Genomic DNA, 18,104 nt, shown 5'->3' with positions numbered 1-18,104 from the left:
CTATTTGCTGTGTGTTTTAGCAACATGGACCGAGGCCTTCTCGGCCCACTCCAGTTGGACTCGGCTCATTGTGTACTTTGGAAAGTGGAAACTTGAGTAGATTAGATTTAGTTTGCGACTTGGTTAATCGTGTTTCAGTATCTCTAACTCGTTATCTTGATGTAAACCTAGAAAAATCTATGATCATAGAATAGTAATAAAAAATAATGCAAAATGCTTGATTCGAGTAATTGGATGAATTGTAGAAAGCAATACATCTTCATCCATGGGATCCCAAGTTCCGGGATCAATGAAAGTTACTGATAACTCGATTCAGTTATTAACTGATTATAGGGAATTTTGGAATAGGTGTAATTATTAAAATTATGAGCATTATAGTTCCTGTAGGAATTGTTTATTTAGTGTATCTTAAGTTTCTATTTGAATTTTTTGTATGTTTATTGGGCAGAAGAGAGTATTTCTTTTAGGTTTTGCTTTTTATTTTCTTTATTTTGTAGTTCATTTGTCAGTAAGAGTTTAAATAGTGTTTCCTCCTATACTATTTGATTTATTTGTGAGCAAGACTTGGTACAAGGGTATGATTGTTCCATTATGACTTTGGATTCTTAAGTTTGAGTCATTTGACTGGTTGGTTTTGCTCCACCTCCATGGGTTTTTTAGTTGTGCACTGGCCAACTGATCTCCTCCAGATAACTCAAACATTTCCTTATGATTGCCACACCTTAATTATGTTTCCCATGGCTAAGAGTCAATATGACAATAATCTTGAGTAAAAATGGATAAAACTACCTCAGCCCACACTCGATTAATGACCAAACATATGAACCTTATTAAATACCAACTTTAGATGATAAATGGGTACTCACAAGAACCATACTTAGATGAGTAAAATATGCAAGTGCTTGCTATTTTCAATTTTAAGCAAACCTGAATCTAACAAATTTGATTATTAAGCATATCAAATGCTGGAGCCAACTTAAAATGGGTTAGTTACCCACAGACATACAGTTTTTTTGAGTACCCATTGCCATTCCTACGAACTATATAGGTCATATAATGCTTGTTGTATGGTCTTCAATGAGTTCAATGTCATGATTGAACATCTTTGCGCTTAATGTAAGACTATTTAAACAAAACATAAATAAACTAAGGTGAAAGAGACATGACATAAATATTTCTTTATTTCTTATTTCTCAGTGTCATTCATGTTAACCATGCAAACAAAATGGTTCAAATTTCCGTTGAACTCTTATGTGAGGGTGTATCACTGATAATATTCAAATTTCTTAAATCACTTTTAATTATCTTAACTAGAATTTTCTTAGCTTTCCAATACTCCTCTTTTCAACTATTCAATTGTGTTTTTCTAATTGTAGAATCTATTGTTTGTCATTGAATTTGTTAACTTAATTTCTCTAATTTCATGATCTATTGCAGCTACACCTAATTCTTCCCTAATGATCTATTATATTTATACCTGATTCTCTCAAATAATCCTATTTTTATTGTATTTTTTTATGGTAACGTCATAGATCCATATTTTCAACTTTGCTACATTACATTTTGTTTTTGTGATTATTGTTTGCTAACAACCCACCTAACACTCTAATCTATATTCCCTACCAAGTAGGTATCTATATCCATTTCTAGGCTTGTCCCTACCAAGTAGGTATCTATATCCATTTCTAGGCTCCAACCTTGTGGTTTTGCATTAAGATTAACTTTGTGAAATTGATGTAGTGATATTTTAAACTCTCGTTGATTCTATGTCTATGAGAGATGGAGATAAGTGCATATAAATAATTTGGTTTTGGAAACTGACATGTATGAATATCAATGTAGGCCCATTGAAGCACTGCAGGATATCAAATCTACCACAAATTTTCACGTGGCACTTCTTTGATGGCATCCCACTCTAATCTTCTACATTTCCACTGCAACTTGAATATGAAAATCGAAGTGGTTTTGCTCTGACGTATGAGGTCATAAATAAGATTAGATGTGATAATGGTTCTCTGAGTCACTTGTGCTAGGCTTTACCTCATTGCACAAAATGCCCACATCATTTACAGAAGTATTCTTTTGTTGTTCTTTCGTTATCTAACCCCAAGGAAATTGCTTATTATGATGATCGAGATTAGATCAGCACTATTATGGTCTAAATATCTCACACTGTCATCATGCTAAGATCACACTCCTCCACATCGACCAACATCTCCTAGCTGAACTATTGAACCTTAGTCGTAGCTTAGTCGTTGTTCTTTCCTAGCTACTTTTGTCAACTAGAAGAAGCTGCCAGGTTAATTAATTTAGTTGTCAATATCACTACGCTAAACTTGTGGTGCATTAGCTGGTTATGAATAACATCATGTTACTGATCTCGTTGGACCATGAAATCGACATCTGTTGTAACTTAGCAAGCTTCATCGTAGTGTAAATATATTAACTGAAATCATTTGTCCCCATATTGTTGTGCTACTGGCTTACTTTGGCTGCTTGATTGAGGAGTTTGGAATACATGGAGACATGATGACAAAGCGTGACCAAAGGGATCTAAGAATCACTGTTAACAAGATGAAGCATCTTGTCAGCACTTCAAAAGAAATAAATTTGGAGCACAGTGTCTGCTTAAGAGTCTTGTCTCTTACCTTAGATGACAGATGACATCTTCAAAGCTTAATTTTGATACTGAGTGGAAGGTAGGAGGTCATCATCACTCTGTTGGGAATGCAAAATACTTATTGTCCTCATATCTCTATCATTCTATTGGATTTTTTTTTATCCTTATACAAATATTCATTCAATTCATCTATGGATTTCTTAAACTTCTCGCAACTTGCTATGCAACCAATTGTGTGTGCTCCTCAGTTTGAGGAGCTGATAGAAACTAAAGGTGGGCGAGTAGCCAGGCTGAGGTTAGGTTGCACTAGGATAACTGAATATGTAATTGAAGTAAACAAATATTTTAATTGTCTGGATATGCATCAAGATATATCTTATGTTAAATTATCCTCAATATCCACTAGAGTTATAAATGTTGCTTCTTTCAGTTTTTAATTTATAGTTCTGGATGTTCTTCGCTATCCTTATTCGGTCATGTTCTATACTTGTTATGTTGCAACTTGCACTAATTGTTTACAATAGTGAATCCAGGGGTTGAGCTTTTTCAAAGAGAAAAATGTGGGAAAAAACAACTAATGTTGCTTTAAGAATAAATCTTATAATAATCACAATTCTGATTGTTCATAGATATGGGTATATATCTTGTGCAGACAATGAATTGTTACTTAGATCTTTGGTAACTTTAAGTCTAAATGACTTGGAATCGTTACTTGATATTCATACTTATCAATGAGAACCAAATCAAATCTTCTGTTACTTGAATACCCATAAGTTTTTCTTATCTTTGTGCTTATTCATCTTCCTCAGCCACTTAATTAATATTAGGACGTGCATACATGATCATGATTTAGCTTTATGCTCATCCATATCTAACACTATATGAAGAATCTTGGTTAGTTTATATTTTCCTTCAAGTCAGAGAAAAAACAGTTTCAAATTGTACTGCCTTTTTTTTTAAAAAAAATTATTTGGCATTATTATTGTTATTCATATGGTTCAGATTTGTTTGTGCATTCAAGTTAATTAATGGATTACATCATTAGTCTCTTTCCTTTGATGCTAAGATGCATTCCAGAATGCTCGCTCAAATTTTAAATTGGATCTCAATTATAAGCTTGTCTGCTAGGTACTAAAGTAGTTGCTGCTCTTTTTTAATTGCTATTGAATTTGAATTATTTATGTTATTGTTAAAAGAGCATTTCATTTTGAAAAAACAATATATATTAAAAAAAAACATTCACCTTTATTTCTTATTTCAAAAATCCTTGGGAAATAACACGAAAAAAAAATAAAGAGACTCACTGTTGCGGTCCTGCGCGAGGCGGCCTCGTGTGCTCGGGGCTGCTGGTAGCGGCCGTGCGAGGCAACCTCGTGTGGGGGCCGTTGGCAGCGGTCGCGCGCACGGGGCCACCGATAGCGAGCGCGCGAGGAGACCTCGCACGCTCAAGGTTGCGTGAAACAGCGACTGCTGACCGTGACCGAGCTAGGCGACTTGCGGTGGCACGGGGTCGCCGTCCGTCGTCGTGGAAGCCTGATCTGATCAAGAGTTGGGTTTGAGAAATTTAACTGTGAATTTATAAATCCATATGTCCTTTTAGTAAAAACAAAGAAAATAATATATCTCTTTTTAAAAAGTAGTAAGAACAATTTTCCATCCTCCCAGTAAAAAGATCATAAAACTTAAAATAGGATGAAATTCTGTTATGCTCTTTTAATAATAACTACTTTTCTAGTCTTGAAATCTTACATGATGATAGGCCTCGGGGCTAAGATGCAGTGGCTAGTGGCTGGATGCTTGTATAGTTTTTTAAATATTTAAGAATTGAGTGTTATTAGATGAATTATCGGATAAATTTTTTTTAATTATAATAAATTGTTAGATATCTTTTATTCTTATGATCGATCAAATTTTTTTTTCTTAATATTTGAAAAATGGGATACCTAATTCAACTAAAAAAAGCCTACGTGATAAATACAACTTAGCAGCCACTATATAAATCACTTATCCCCAAAACAAATAAAACAAAAGAAATGAGGTGACTTAATCTATAATGATTAATAGTTAGGACAAAGATTTCACAAAACAAATTAGGTGACTTAATCTATATTCATTAGTATTTATTACAAATATTTTTTAGGCTTCATTTATCGAGAAAAAACTAAAATTTTTTTGGATGTTTGTTCCAAATAAGTTTCTTTCAATCTAGTCAATCAAAGTTGCATTCCATAAATGAACCTTTCTATCAACATTAGATCCATTTTTTTTATATATGCACCAGCAAATATATGAGTTCATACTTCAGTATTTTTATATTATTATACAATTTGCTAATATATATATATATAGATATATATATTACAGTAGCATAGTCTTAAACATGTAAAAACATTATCTGGACTTTTTAAACAGCAGAACCAACGGCATGGACACAGATGAAGCCGCCATCCCCCCTTCAAGGGAGAGTCGTCTCCGGCTGCCGTCTGTGCCGCAGCTTTACAGTCAGAGGCGCCGCCATCTCGCAGGAAAGCCGCAGCACCTCCGACTGGTCGACGCCGCCTTCCGCCGAGACCGGCAGCCACTCGAACTCGCGAGCCAGCGTCGCCACCCAGAGTTCCACGGTCGCCATGGCCAGCCCCTTCCCGGGGCACCCCCGCCTCCCGGCGCCGAACGGCGCCAGCCGGAGGTCCGCCCCCATCACCGAGAATTCCGCCGCCGGACCCAGGAAGCGGTCCGGGTCGAACCGGAGCGGGTTCCGCCACACGGTCGGGTCGCGCGCGATGGCCCACATGTTCACCATCGCGGTGGTCCCCGCCGGCACGATGGAGCCGCCGACGGAGACGTCTTCCATCGCCATTCGCGCCCACGACATCAGCGGGCCAGGCGGGTGCACCCGCAGCGTCTCCTTGATCACCGCCTGCAGGTACGGCACCGCCATCTTCGCCTGCGCCGCCGCATCCAGCTCCGCCTGCAGCCTCGCTTGCACCTCCCCGTGCATCACCAGGCGCGACAGCACCCACTCTATCGTCACCGCCACGGTGTCCGTACCCCGGAATATCATCTCCTATTTAATTTCCAAATGGTTTAATAATTCCAATATTGAGGAAATGAAGAGAGGCCGGTAAGCTTACCCACAGGACGGCGACCATGTCGGCGTCGGATAAGTTTTCGGGCTCCTGCAAGGACAACAGAACGTCGACAAAATCCCTGGGCGAGTCTACTGAGTCCCCGGCCCGCGCGACGCGGTGCTCCTCGATGATGCGGGTGACGAATCGCTCGACCCGGACGACGAGCTTGGAGGAGCGGGCGCGGACTCGCTGCAGGTCGAGTCCGGCGATCGCCGGCAGGTGATCGGACCAGTTAAGCTTGCCGAGGAGATCGTAGCCTTCTTCCACTAAGCTCCGCAGCTCCCTCGTCTCTTTCGTGTCCTCCTCCACATCGTACTGCTTCCCGAACGCGAACCACATCACGTGGTTGAGCGCCGCCTGCTTGAGGACGCTTCGGACCTGGATGGGGCTCCGTGCGGCGGCGCGGCCGCGGAGGGCGCGCACCATTTGGTCCGCGATGGCGGCGCGGTGGCCGGCGAAGGCGGCCACCTGCTTGGGAGAGAAGAGATGGGCGGCGGAGATCCGGCGGAGGGCGCGCCAGTAGTCTCCGTAAGGAGCGAAGCCGATGGAGCGGTGGAAGAGGAGGCCGTAGGCAGACTCGCTCGCCGGCCTGTCGGCGAAGGCGGGGCTGTTGAGGATATCCCTGGCGACGTCCGGGTCGCAGGTGACCACGGCCCGAGTCTCGCCTAGGCTGAACGCCATGAGGCGGCGCGCGCCGGGTATGGCGGCGGCCGCAGCAGCGAGCTTCCTGTGCTTGAGGCCGGACATGAGCCCCATGCTCCCGAACACAGGGAGTCCCCGAGGGCCGGGGATGGCGTGGCGCACGCCGCAGGTCCGGCGGAGGCTCCTCCAGTAGTAGCGCCCCCAGGCGGGGCCACCGGGGCAGGCCCAGTGGAGGAGGAGAATGGCTAGCCAGCAGGCAGCCACCGCAGCAGCAACGGGGAGGAGGTGGGCCCGGCTGGCGGTGAGCTCGTCGCATTTGGCAGCGATGGAGAGCAAAACAATCCACCGACTCTCTACGATGGAATCCATAAGCAGTTGCAGAGTTACTTCTCTATGAAGATGATAGCGTCTGGTATGCTTATATAGAACCAGCAAGCCAATCTACGTTAGCTTAAAACATTAAAAAAAACACACCAGTAAGTCTAGGCAAATTATTTAAATCCCTAATTACCCTGCACTAATTAAGCTAATGATGGAGTAATTAATAAAACTATATATATATATATATGTTCCCACCGTGGATAAATGAGTCATCGGTGGTGATAGGACAAGAGTTGAGGCGATGACTCCCAATTGTGAAGAGCATCCAAGAGCCTGAAGAACTTAGAAGACTATTTGACATTGGTTATTAAATTTTGAATATTTAATGGTTATTCAATTTAGCTAGAAGCATGCACGAATCATGCCAGTTAACTATTTTTTCTACAATACTATTTGACATTGGTCTATTTGATGTCCTCATTGATCCTTATAGTTTCATCGATGAAGTTCCCAAGCTCTGTTCTTCATAAAAAGGTAAATCAGCATTAGGGATGTGATTATTCCTGCAAGAATGCTATGATACTTAACTCAAACTTTGTTATATCTGCAGCAATTGCAGACCAATATATGAAGAAATCAGAAGGAAGTTTCTGATACCTACAATGGTGATGGATGCAGATCTAGATAACTTTTTTTTTACCAAGTCGACTTCTTTAAGGTATCACTATTCTCTGCAGGCAGTAACATTACTTTGAGTTTTAGTAGTCGTGCCTTGTCCTCATGTCTGTTGAGATATCGAACGCTATGGCTTGTTAATTCATCCATTCAACGACACCATCCTAACTAAGCATTTAGCTTCTAGTATGCTGTTGAATTTTAGTAGTGTGCCTTGTCCTCATGTCTGCTAAGATATCGAAATCTATGGCTTGTTAATTCATTCATTCAGTGACACTATCCTAACTAAACATTTAGCTTCTAGTTTTGTTGTTGAATTTTAGTAGTGTTGCCTTGTTGCCTTGTCATGTCTGCTAAGATATCGAAATCTATGGCTTGTTAATTCATTCATTCAGTGACACTATCCTCGCTAAAGTTTTGTCGTTGAATTTTACTAGTGTTGCCTTGTCCTCATGTCTGCTAAGATATCAAAATCTATGGCTTGTTAATTCATTCATTCAGTGACACTATCCAAACTAAACATTTAGCTTCTAATTTTGCTGATGAATTTTAGTAGTCGTGCCTTGTCCTCATGTCTGCTAAGATATCGAAATCTATGGCTTGTTAATTCATTCATTCAGGGACACTATCCTAACTAAACATTTAGCTTCTAGTTTTGCTGTTAAATTTTAGTAGTCATGCCTTGTCCTCATGTTTGCTAAGATATCGATATTTATGGCTTGTTAATTCAGACATCATCCTAACTAAACATTTAGCTTCTAGTTTTGCTGTTGAATTTTAGTAGTCGTGCCTTGTCCTCATGTCTGCTAAGATATCGAAATCTATGGCTTGTTAATTCATTCATCCATTCAGAGACACCATCCTAACTAAACCTTTAGCTTCTAGTTTTGTTGTTGAATTTTAGTAGTCGTGCCTTGTACTCGTGTCTGCTAAAATATCGAAATCTATGACTTATTAATTCATTCATTCAGTGACATCATTCTAAATAAACATTTAGCTTCTAGTTTTGCTGTAGTGCCAACTCATCTCCTCGATTAATTAGTGTAGATGAGGGTGCAAGTTGTAGCATAAACAAGCATTAATGCTCTGGCATTCTTTATTCAGTGACTGCTCCATGAAGAAAACTCCTTCCCTGATGCAGCATGAGGGAGGCAGAGTAATTAAGCTTTACCTTCTTGAGATAAAGTATGGGACAGGCATCTTCCCGGAATCTAATCTAATCTAAATCTAATCTAGATCGAGCTGACAACATCGATGCCCACAGAAAGATGTAATCAATCAGAGAATAATCTAAGTGATGGAGGATCTTGCAGCATATCCCGACAATCCAATCGAGTGGGTGTTTCTTGCTTCGATTATGTCTTTAGTTTATTTTCATTGTTTCGTATGTTTCCCACTTGCACTAGCTTATCTGCAATCCATAGTTTAAGGATAGCTGTTTTTTAAACTTCAATTCTCCAAGTGAATTTCCATTGAATCTCCTCTAGGAAACTTATGATGCTCTCTGATACTATGCTAAACATCTTTACAGAAGTTAACCGTGCCCCTCGAGTTACCGTTGTACTTCGAATTCCACCTACCATACTCTCATAATCAGCATCATCAACCTGACCTATGCCTCTGGCCTTTACCTCCACAAACTCAGGAGTAAAGAAAGGGAAGCTGCTGAGGTCGAATCGAACGCCAATTCGTGTCCAACAGATCGATAACGACCTCTCACCTGTCACCTAAAGTAATATATCTGAAAGAGGTATTGTTCTTTTCACTGTCACTAAGTATTTCTACTTGCACAATTATGGTGTTTAAGCAACTCTGTGTCAATGGATACATACTCATACAAGCTTGCTAGACTAGACCGATACCGATACTGATGATACCGATACCGTAGATGCTTCAATATTTGTGTTTTGTTACATGATGGAACCTCAACTTAAGGTCAGTTTACTTAACAGTAGTGTGGAGACTAATAAACCCTAAACCCTAATAAAGTGTGCATTATGCAAGTGGTATTATATTTAGTGGCTTGTGTGTGTGCTCATGATGCAAGCATGAGGATTAAAATTAAAATTAAAATTTCAAGCTTGGCAAAGCAGAGAAGATAAAGACTGCGAGGTTATATGTCATAACATTGATTAGATTAGTCAGCTGATGCAAACCCTTGTGATGATTTATTACTACTGACTTTTCTTCTCAAGACAGACTACAGACTACAGGCCACATCGAGAGAATTAAGAAAAGAGAATCATCCATCTCTAGTGCCATTATTTATGTTAATTTAATCCATCTTATATGATCTCTACCAACGGTAAGGTTGTTGCCATGTGATCTAGAGGTCACGGGTTCAAATCCTGGAAACAGCCTCTTGCCATGAAGTTGTTCTTGTGCTCTACCATGAAGTTGTTCTTGTGCCATGACAAAGACAAAGACTGGTGGGAGCTGAATCAGCTGATGGTGAAGGATGAGTCAGTAAACAAGGAACCATCAATGAAATGAAATTTCTTAGAAATAAATAATGTATTGTTTTTATCAACTTTATTCCTCTAACCGACACGGATCTTAATGTTTATGTCAAGGCCATGAAGCATAATCTATCTACTCTTTGATAGGAACCGTGTCGGAATCGGAGGGAGGATGAGGGGTCGATTTCCAATAATTTATCAAAAATTTGAATAGAAATTAGAGAGGTGGAAAGGTAGAAGAGTTCATTGTGAATGAGATTTTAATCTCACGTTAGGAGTTTCATGATATTGTGATTGATTTATAATATCTCACAAACATTGAGGTTGTGATAATTTAGTAAATCTGTTAACTAAAGAATTAAATGGAGTGTTAATTGCAAGTTCACTGCGAGGGTAAACTTGATGCTAATGGAAAAAAAAATTAGTATAAAGGAAACCATCTGGGAGAACTGCATGGGGGAAAACTAGACTCTTTCTCATGCGGTTGCCATAGGAAGTGCAAATTCAAGGCTCGGATTAAAAGCATTGTATCAAGTTAATCGCTCGAGTGAGGTCATGCATCGATGCCAAATCAATTAGGGCAAAATCGGTCCAAGTGAATCAATCAATGTTTTGTCATCAATTATTCTTTTGCTTGCTACTTAAGTGTAACAGATACATTAATGTGTGATTAATAGAAAATCAGCAATCACCTAAGTGGAACAGCCCACCATTGATGGTTGGCGATCGTTGAATTGGAGGGTAAATAGTAGTAAAAGGCTTTTATTCGGCCATTTAAAAACTACATTAATGTTTTAATTCCTAAACCCAAGAGCAGAAGGTAGATGCAAAAGCAAAGAAATTCATCAACTTCGTTTCTTTTTTTCTTTCTCTTAGATGATAGCATTCAGATATTCACTCGGTTCACGACTACCAACGCTTGATTGTGTACATGGTTATGTCACTGTATCTTAGGAAACATATGTCCAACATGACCTTAACGAATAGTCGGTGGAGGATGAATCTATTTTAAGAAAATTACGTTAAACGCGGACCTTGACGTTTTCTTTTTCTGACTTGATGTCGCTTTCCTGACTCAGTACTTAATGACCTACTCAGGTTCAGGCAACTTGGTAGTCGGGCGTTTTCGGACCTCACGACACTCAACCTTCCGACTCGGCAATAGTGGGGCGATTTTGTCTCCCGACTTGGCCTCGATAGCATTTGGCAGAACCACTCAGCGTCCGGACTAGAAATATTGTTCGGGAGCACGCAACGTCCCAACTCCATTCTCGACTTCCCACTCAACTCAAGAAGAACTCGGGTCACTCGGACTTGCCAGCAATGATCCACTTACGTATGAGTAATGTCCACTTGCCCCCACGGGCGGGAGCAGCTGGTCAGGGCATGGGAGCTTGTAGCATGAGGTAGGCGGTTCGAAGGCTCATGGCGCACATGCGATAACATCAAAATGTGTCATGTTTCTGCCCTGGCCAGTATTCACAATCCAATAGATCTTTCTTTCCTTTTGCAGCATTAACAGCTTAAGATTATCCATTAAAATCATCATTGACATTTAAATCTAAATTATTTTGTTTTTGATAATTTCAATTCAGACAAATTTATGTATCCCCGACGCTATATCCAACATAATCAAACTTATATGATTAACCAATCATATTACTTGTCTGTGCCTGTGCCTTTTCAAGCGGGAAAATCTAACGAAATATTTTAACATAAAAGAAAAAAAATTAATTACTTATTAAAATAAAAATTAAATATAGACATATTCTTAACAAAAAAAAAGGAAAAAATAACCATAAAATTTCGAAGGATTTATTTAAATATAACAATTAAGGAATCGTATCACGCTCTCACCATCTTATCGCACACATGTAAGATGGGGTAAAAATCGAAAGAGTATTTATTTTACTGAAATCGTAAAAAAAGCATTTCTTTTTATTTATTATCAAAATAATACCCATTTCATTTTAATTCATTTTTTATTTACAAAAATATCTTTATTTTCAATATTATTACAATAATAATAAGATTGCAATTATCTTTTCTTTGGTAAAAGGTGGAATCCACCACCCAGCAGTCCCACATGATCAGCCCCACAACTATCTGTGAGGAGGTAAAATCGAGAAATTGCAGTTGGCCATGATGGAGGAGGGCATTGTCTTGGCGAAGCCGAGATTCGAGCTTTTGTCCTCTTCTGCAAGTCTATTCCGTCGTAGTCAACTCAGTTATGCCCGGGGACAAAACTGTATTGTGTAAACTTTTTATAGTGATCGGCTCCACTACTGAAACGATCCCATATCAAAAAACTCCCTAAGGGATTTTTTAGACGCACGGTACCATTATGTTGATAAGAGCCTACTGTCGAAACAGCACCTCAGTCAACAGTTACATGTTGTTAAGAGGACTCAAACTCGAAATCTTAGGCAACACATGTCTCCATGCTTACCACTTGGGATAAGACACTTCAACTAAAATTGTATTTGGTAAACTTTTTATAATGATCGGCCCCACCGCTAAAACGGCTCCTTATCAAAAAACCCCCTAAAGGATTTTTTGAAAGTACGATACCACTATGTTGATAAGAGTCTACTGCCGAAATAGCACCTCAGTCAACAGCTACATATTACTAAGAGGACTCAAATTTAAATCTCAGATAACACATGTCTTCATATTTACCACTTGGGATAAAGGACTTTGACAAGATTGTAATTATCACAACTACATATAATATAATAATTCCCATCTCAACGTTACATCCACTATATATTATATTAAAATAATTATAAATTATACCTATTACACCGTAATATTATTAATGTTGCTTATTATTAAATATTTATTCCGTAATAATTATAAACCATAATTATTATAATAACATCTAATAAGAATATTTGTAAAAATAAAAATAGATTCAACTAGAAGGAAATATTATTTAAATGATAAATAAAAAAGAAATATCCTTGGGACAATTCCAATGAAAACAAAATACCCTTTTCCCCCTTAACATTTAGGACAATTCTAATTCACTCGAGCAGGATTTCTTAAAGATACCATGAGTTTTGATCCTCTGGGATCGTGACACATTACCTAATATGAAAATCAACCAAGTCATTTGCAATAAATTTCCAGAATTTGCAAGAGCATGCCGCCTTAATTGTTAACTGGCAATCTTCGACATTCTTGTCAAATGGATACTTCAAGAATATCGGAGCAGAGCAGTTTTCATCCTTCTAACTTTACATTGCCCGGCGATACAGAATGCAATGTACATGACACAACTGAAATAGATTCTAAAATGCAGTGAATGATTGAGAAGAAAATTAAGAACCAATGAAGTTCTCCAACAGACTTGCGGTCTCCAACCGCATAAGTATCAAAAGTATGATTTTGCTTTATTCATGGGGTAAACGTCCAGAGCTCGAAAATAAACATGTTGCAGTTCTAGCTTTTATTCTTCAGAATGCATTTCTACTGCAAGTCATCCTCCTTGCCGTGGTTGTACACAATCTCAATCTGCAAACACAAAAAACCATAATATTTATGAGTGACTGGACGAAAGATCTCCGTCTTTATGCATGCTAGTCGTATCATCGATGGAAAAGTAATACTAGCTTGCCATGTCGAGTAACACATTACTTACCCCTGGATGTGGAGGTGGATTTCTACAGAACTTGGAACCACCAGGAGCCCAAGGCACTGTAAGCAGAGAAAACGTTACAGAAGTATTAGTTTACTATTTACTATTCAAATACAAAGGAGTCTATTAGCTACAAGATGACTAAGTGCCCAAATAAGTAGGCTTACATTCAATAAAGTTAACTGTAGTGGACTGCATTAGTTGGAATTATGATTTTAAAAGGTGATTGCCCAGGCAGATTCCAAAAAGAGGGGCTAATATTGTTGTGTATGTAATATGCAGTCTCCTTGGTGCAGCAAAGGTGTGTATGGGAGTTCAAATCTATGGCTTATGTTGTTTGCATGTTTAATATTTTTAGGAAAAAGTTTAATTTTGGGGGGAAAACAAATTCCCATCATAACCTTGTCGTAAGGAACATTCTTAACCAGTTCTATTTGTTATTTCTTCTCTTTGAGATTTTATTTACCTTTAAGAAGTTCCAGAAGTTTATGGTGTCTCAGAATTCAAATTTGTTTGTTACTTAGATGGTTCCTAACAAATATCTGGAAGGTAACAAAACTTGGAGGTCACTAACTAAAATGATTTAACAAAAATGTTCGGTCTTCAGTTATAAAATTCAATTTGAGATTAGTATTCAGAATCTGATATTAAACAACTATCAGTGATTGTGGGAGCAACACAACATTAATTGCAAATGACCATTTTTCTCTAACAAGATTAACTATTGTCTTTTGCATGGCTGAACATGATTATGTCTAAGGCTAATTACCATCAATAATTCATCATCATTCGACCGTGTTTGTCCTAATTATTTGGATTCAGTTGCATGAACCTTATTGTCCATTATTAACCAATGTTAACTCTAATAGAGACAATTCATCTCAACTATTAAATCAGCTAGTTGTTATTTGAGCACGCCTATATTACCTCAACTTTTTTAATCATTGTATCCTATATTGGACCTACAACTAATTGCCTCTAGTAATGTCACACATTCATCTACACTAAGCCATACATCCCTATTTCAACTAATGGAATCCATGAGTTGGCTTAAGAAAGTCCAATCTAGTTTGCAAATCTAAAACCGATAAAAGCATGACACCAAACTCATAGGAGAGCTACTGAAGTTGCAACTTTCCAATGATAATTACCAATGTATGGGTCTGGGTGCCGGAACTTCTGGAATCTTGCTTCTGCTTCTTCAATTAGCCTATCAATGTGGTCAAGATCCTCCTGTGAATTTAAACCATAATATATATTAGCATTCTTATCAGTAACTGACAAAGTGCAATAATGGCTTTAGTAGTGTAACAAAATGAATTATATGAAACTATAAAGAATATCACAATTAACAGTAATATCAAATGAAATTATATCTATGATAATGAGACATTTATATCTTACTACTGTACTTCTAATATTTCAGAGGTTAAGATATGAATCAGAGTATGAAATTCACAGACATGCCAAATCATCATTCTTGAATGGGTATCTAAGTTGCCACCAAAAAACTTAACTAGAATTATCAATAAGTAAAATGAAAGACATAATTCATGCAAATTAATTCCAAAATAGATTACAGATCAGCCTATATAACCAGTTAAGCCTCATAATCCCATTTTTAAGATTCAGATTATTGTGAGGATTACAACAATGAACAAACAACTGTAAGAGGGGAAACAAAACATATATATACGGGTTGCCCTACTTTACAGTTGAATCGGAAGATAGAATATGTTGGTTTGCACACATATTATATGTTCCAATTCTACATCCGAGTTATTATTTTGGTTCAGATATTTACTACATTTAATCATCATAAACTTCATCTAGTTTTTGATGGTTCAGAAACTATACAATCTATAGATAGTCTGCAGAGCTAGTTTGGCGATTCAAACAGAAAAACAAATGGACATGTGAATAGAGAATGAATATTTTTTATGCAAAGGGCTTTTTCAACCTGCACCATTAGCTATCTAAATGTAAAAGCAAAAGCATCAAATGCAAGTTCAATGATTGATCACAGTCTCAAAAGTGCAATCAAAGAGTGGCCACTTCACAAAGTCCAAAAGAGAATTTATGGAATAGCATACTCTTACTTCTCAGATTAAATATGGAAAAGCATTCGCACAACTAGAACTTGGCTAACCGAAATGAACAACAAGCAAGTGACATATCATAACTTGTGAAAAATTATGAAAGAACGAAAAAAACAGTACCACATGTTTGTTGGCATCAAATTTTTCTCTTAGGTCCGATGCCTGAGGATGAAAATGAATTAGAAGAGTACAAAATTCCATATGATCAGTAAATAATGTTAAACCATTAGTAAAACTCAGAAGTATCAGCTGAAGCAAAATACAATGCCTTACAATGACATAGAAGCACTACCAATATGCATTTTACAGATATTGATAACTTGATAAATATTTCCCACAGATATGCAGTTTGTCAATATTGACAAGGTAAAGCATGCGATTGAGGATGAAAATGAATTAAAAGAATCCAAAATTTCATATGATCAGTAAGTAATGTTAAACCAACGAGATATTTCGAAGACATTAGCAAAATTCAGAAGTATCAGCTGAAACAAAATACAAGGCCTTGCAATGACATAGAAGCACTACCAATATGCATTTTACAAATATTGAGAACTTGATAAATATTTCCCACAAATATGCAGTTTGTGAATACTGACAAGGTAAAGCATGCGATTGAGGATGAAAATGAATTAGAAGAATCCAAAATTTCATATGATCAGTAAGTAATGTTAAGCCAACGATATACTGTTTGAAGACATTAGTGCTACATAGAAGCACTACAAATATGCATTTTACAGATATTGAGAACTTGATAAATATTTCCCACAGATATGCAGTTTGTCAATACTGATAAGGTAAAGCATGCGATTGAGGATGCAGCAATTAACGTCGCCAGATTGTGCCATCATCGTTGAATTGGAAGGAACAACTTTTGAATATAATGCTAGAGCTAACAGGGAAATGAATGAACTTGATTGCAATTTCTTGGGTAAATAGTGAAAGAAAAGCTATGGATCAGCATCAAAGTGAGATCTTCTGTCAGCGTAAAATAAATCAGGCACAGAAATCGACCCGCTCCACTAGATCTAGCCCTACAGCGCCACAACAAACTGAATGAAAACAAATTCACGCCAAATCGATCATCCATGCAGATGATCGCTGTCGATTTAGCCTAGAAACGAATGAGAAAAGGGGAAAGAGGAGACGGTACGTCTTGGTAGAACAGGTGACGATGGACGGCCCAGTTGAGGGCGTCCTTGAGCCATCGACGGTAGAGCAGTCTCACCCGCTCCTTCTGCGCGGATCGCCGCGCCAAGTAGCTCGCCACCGCGCCTGCGCTGCTCATCTGTGCCCTTCCTTTCGCCGCCGCTCGCTTCCCTTGCCTCTCGCCTCAGATCGACGGGTTTCCCACAGCGGTGGACGGAAGAGCACTGCAAGCGAAGCTTTTCTAGTGCCCGGCCCATTAAGGCTTTCGTTTCATATCGGCCCATTAATTATTTGAATTGATAGGGTCCAATTTGCATAATTTCTCAAAATACCAAGAAATAAAAGGGCCTAAAGAGCCCGGCTACAATTAGAGAAATGATACTTACCATGAAATGGTAGTATGACACTCACAATTACATACAGTGGGTTCCACTGCATGCCAGTAGGACCCACTGCCAATGTGAGTGTCATGTTATGATCTCATGCTACGATTTCATGTTGTGTATCACCACTCCTACAATTATAATCATCTAACAGATAGTCAGACATCTAAAGTTTGAGTCTCAACTATGGTCATGAAGCCGACCGTGTGGAGCCGCTAAGATGACGGATTCCATCTTTTGCAGAAGAAAAGAGTATCAACTATGAGCTCCCGGAACATAGCTAAGTTGGTTATGACGTAGTAGAGTTGCAGAAGAGGACAAGGGTTCGAATCCTGACGTAATTTCTCAATTTAGCGGCAATACACTCCTGCATCATGACCAACTACAGTTTCTCGATTTACCTTTTCACAGATAATAATGGAGCCGTCGACTGTGTGGGGCCAGTTACGATTTCATCGAGTATACTAATCAAGTGACTAAATTATTATTTAAATTTGAGCTTGATTCAACTCCAGTTTGAACTTGTTTAGAATTAAATTTATTTAATTGTTTTAAATTTTTTATATATTTTAAATTTTTTTAAGTTTGTTTCAGTGAATTTGATATAAAATGTATTTGTTATTTTTTAATGTTTTTATCTATTTATTAATTTATTTGTAAATTTTGATAAAAACTTTATTGCTTATAATTTTTTTTATAATTTAATTAAAATTGCTTGATCAAAATTGAAGCATTTTTTATTAATTTTAAATAGTTTCAATCAATTTAATAAATAACTCATTAATATAATAAAATTATTTTATTTATATTATAGCAGATACGGCGGTGTCGCCCTCTCTAAATATTCCAGTCCCAAATGCTAACACGTATCATCTGACAGCTGTCCGCACCACGGCACGAACATTGATGCCGAAACTCGACTTATGCGCCCTGCTCCTCCTCCGCCAACCACAGCCTCACGCTTAGATACCATGCATTATAAACTCAT

General features: G+C 38.2%; 2 protein-coding genes and 1 long non-coding RNA gene across 3 annotated transcripts; 1 reads left to right on the top strand and 2 right to left on the bottom strand.

Annotated features, from left to right (window-relative positions):
• Positions 1–4,925: 4,925 nt before the first annotated feature.
• Positions 4,926–6,771, bottom strand: LOC141839421 (cytochrome P450 78A9-like). The gene is made up of 2 exons (XM_074727162.1): positions 5,752–6,771; positions 4,926–5,684 (listed from the first exon to the last, which is right to left on the bottom strand). Exons 1-2 carry the CDS (start codon positions 6,757–6,759, stop codon positions 5,076–5,078), a joined length of 1,617 nt encoding a protein of 538 aa, XP_074583263.1. The 5' UTR covers positions 6,760–6,771; the 3' UTR covers positions 4,926–5,075.
• A 418-nt stretch (positions 6,772–7,189) lies between these two features.
• Positions 7,190–9,342, top strand: LOC141839422 (uncharacterized). Its single transcript, XR_012602690.1, has 5 exons — positions 7,190–7,245; positions 7,322–7,429; positions 8,491–8,542; positions 8,623–8,721; positions 8,918–9,342. It is a non-coding gene; the product is annotated as an uncharacterized LOC141839422 (long non-coding RNA).
• A 3,594-nt stretch (positions 9,343–12,936) lies between these two features.
• On the bottom strand, positions 12,937–16,940 carry LOC141840542 (NADH dehydrogenase [ubiquinone] 1 beta subcomplex subunit 9). Its single transcript, XM_074728558.1, has 5 exons — positions 16,738–16,940; positions 15,705–15,746; positions 14,637–14,718; positions 13,489–13,544; positions 12,937–13,361 (listed from the first exon to the last, which is right to left on the bottom strand). Exons 1-5 carry the CDS (start codon positions 16,870–16,872, stop codon positions 13,317–13,319), a joined length of 360 nt encoding a protein of 119 aa, XP_074584659.1. The 5' UTR covers positions 16,873–16,940; the 3' UTR covers positions 12,937–13,316.
• Positions 16,941–18,104: the final 1,164 nt, after the last annotated feature.

Source organism: Curcuma longa, chromosome 11, assembly GCF_044706935.1.
Source record: "Curcuma longa cultivar G26 ecotype Majalengka, Jawa Barat chromosome 11, ITB_CL_G26_1.1, whole genome shotgun sequence".
NCBI classification, from domain to species: domain Eukaryota; kingdom Viridiplantae; phylum Streptophyta; class Magnoliopsida; order Zingiberales; family Zingiberaceae; genus Curcuma; species Curcuma longa.
Note: the sequence above shows the minus strand (reverse complement) of the source record. Positions and strands in the feature narration are given on the sequence as shown.

Bases quoted from the DNA above. Each gene is read 5' to 3' on its own strand.
- LOC141840542 (XM_074728558.1), bottom strand. From the start codon at position 16,872: ATGAGCAGCGCAGGCGCGGTGGCGAGCTACTTGGCGCGGCGATCCGCG. The intron at 13,545-14,636 runs GTAATTATCATT...CTCTGCTTACAG, and splicing joins GCACCCAGACCCATACATTG to TGCCTTGGGCTCCTGGTGGT. The intron at 13,362-13,488 runs GTAAGTAATGTG...TTGTGTTTGCAG, and splicing joins ATCCACCTCCACATCCAGGG to ATTGAGATTGTGTACAACCA.
- LOC141839421 (XM_074727162.1), bottom strand. From the start codon at position 6,759: ATGGATTCCATCGTAGAGAGTCGGTGGATTGTTTTGCTCTCCATCGCT. The intron at 5,685-5,751 runs GTAAGCTTACCG...GAAATTAAATAG, and splicing joins ACATGGTCGCCGTCCTGTGG to GAGATGATATTCCGGGGTAC.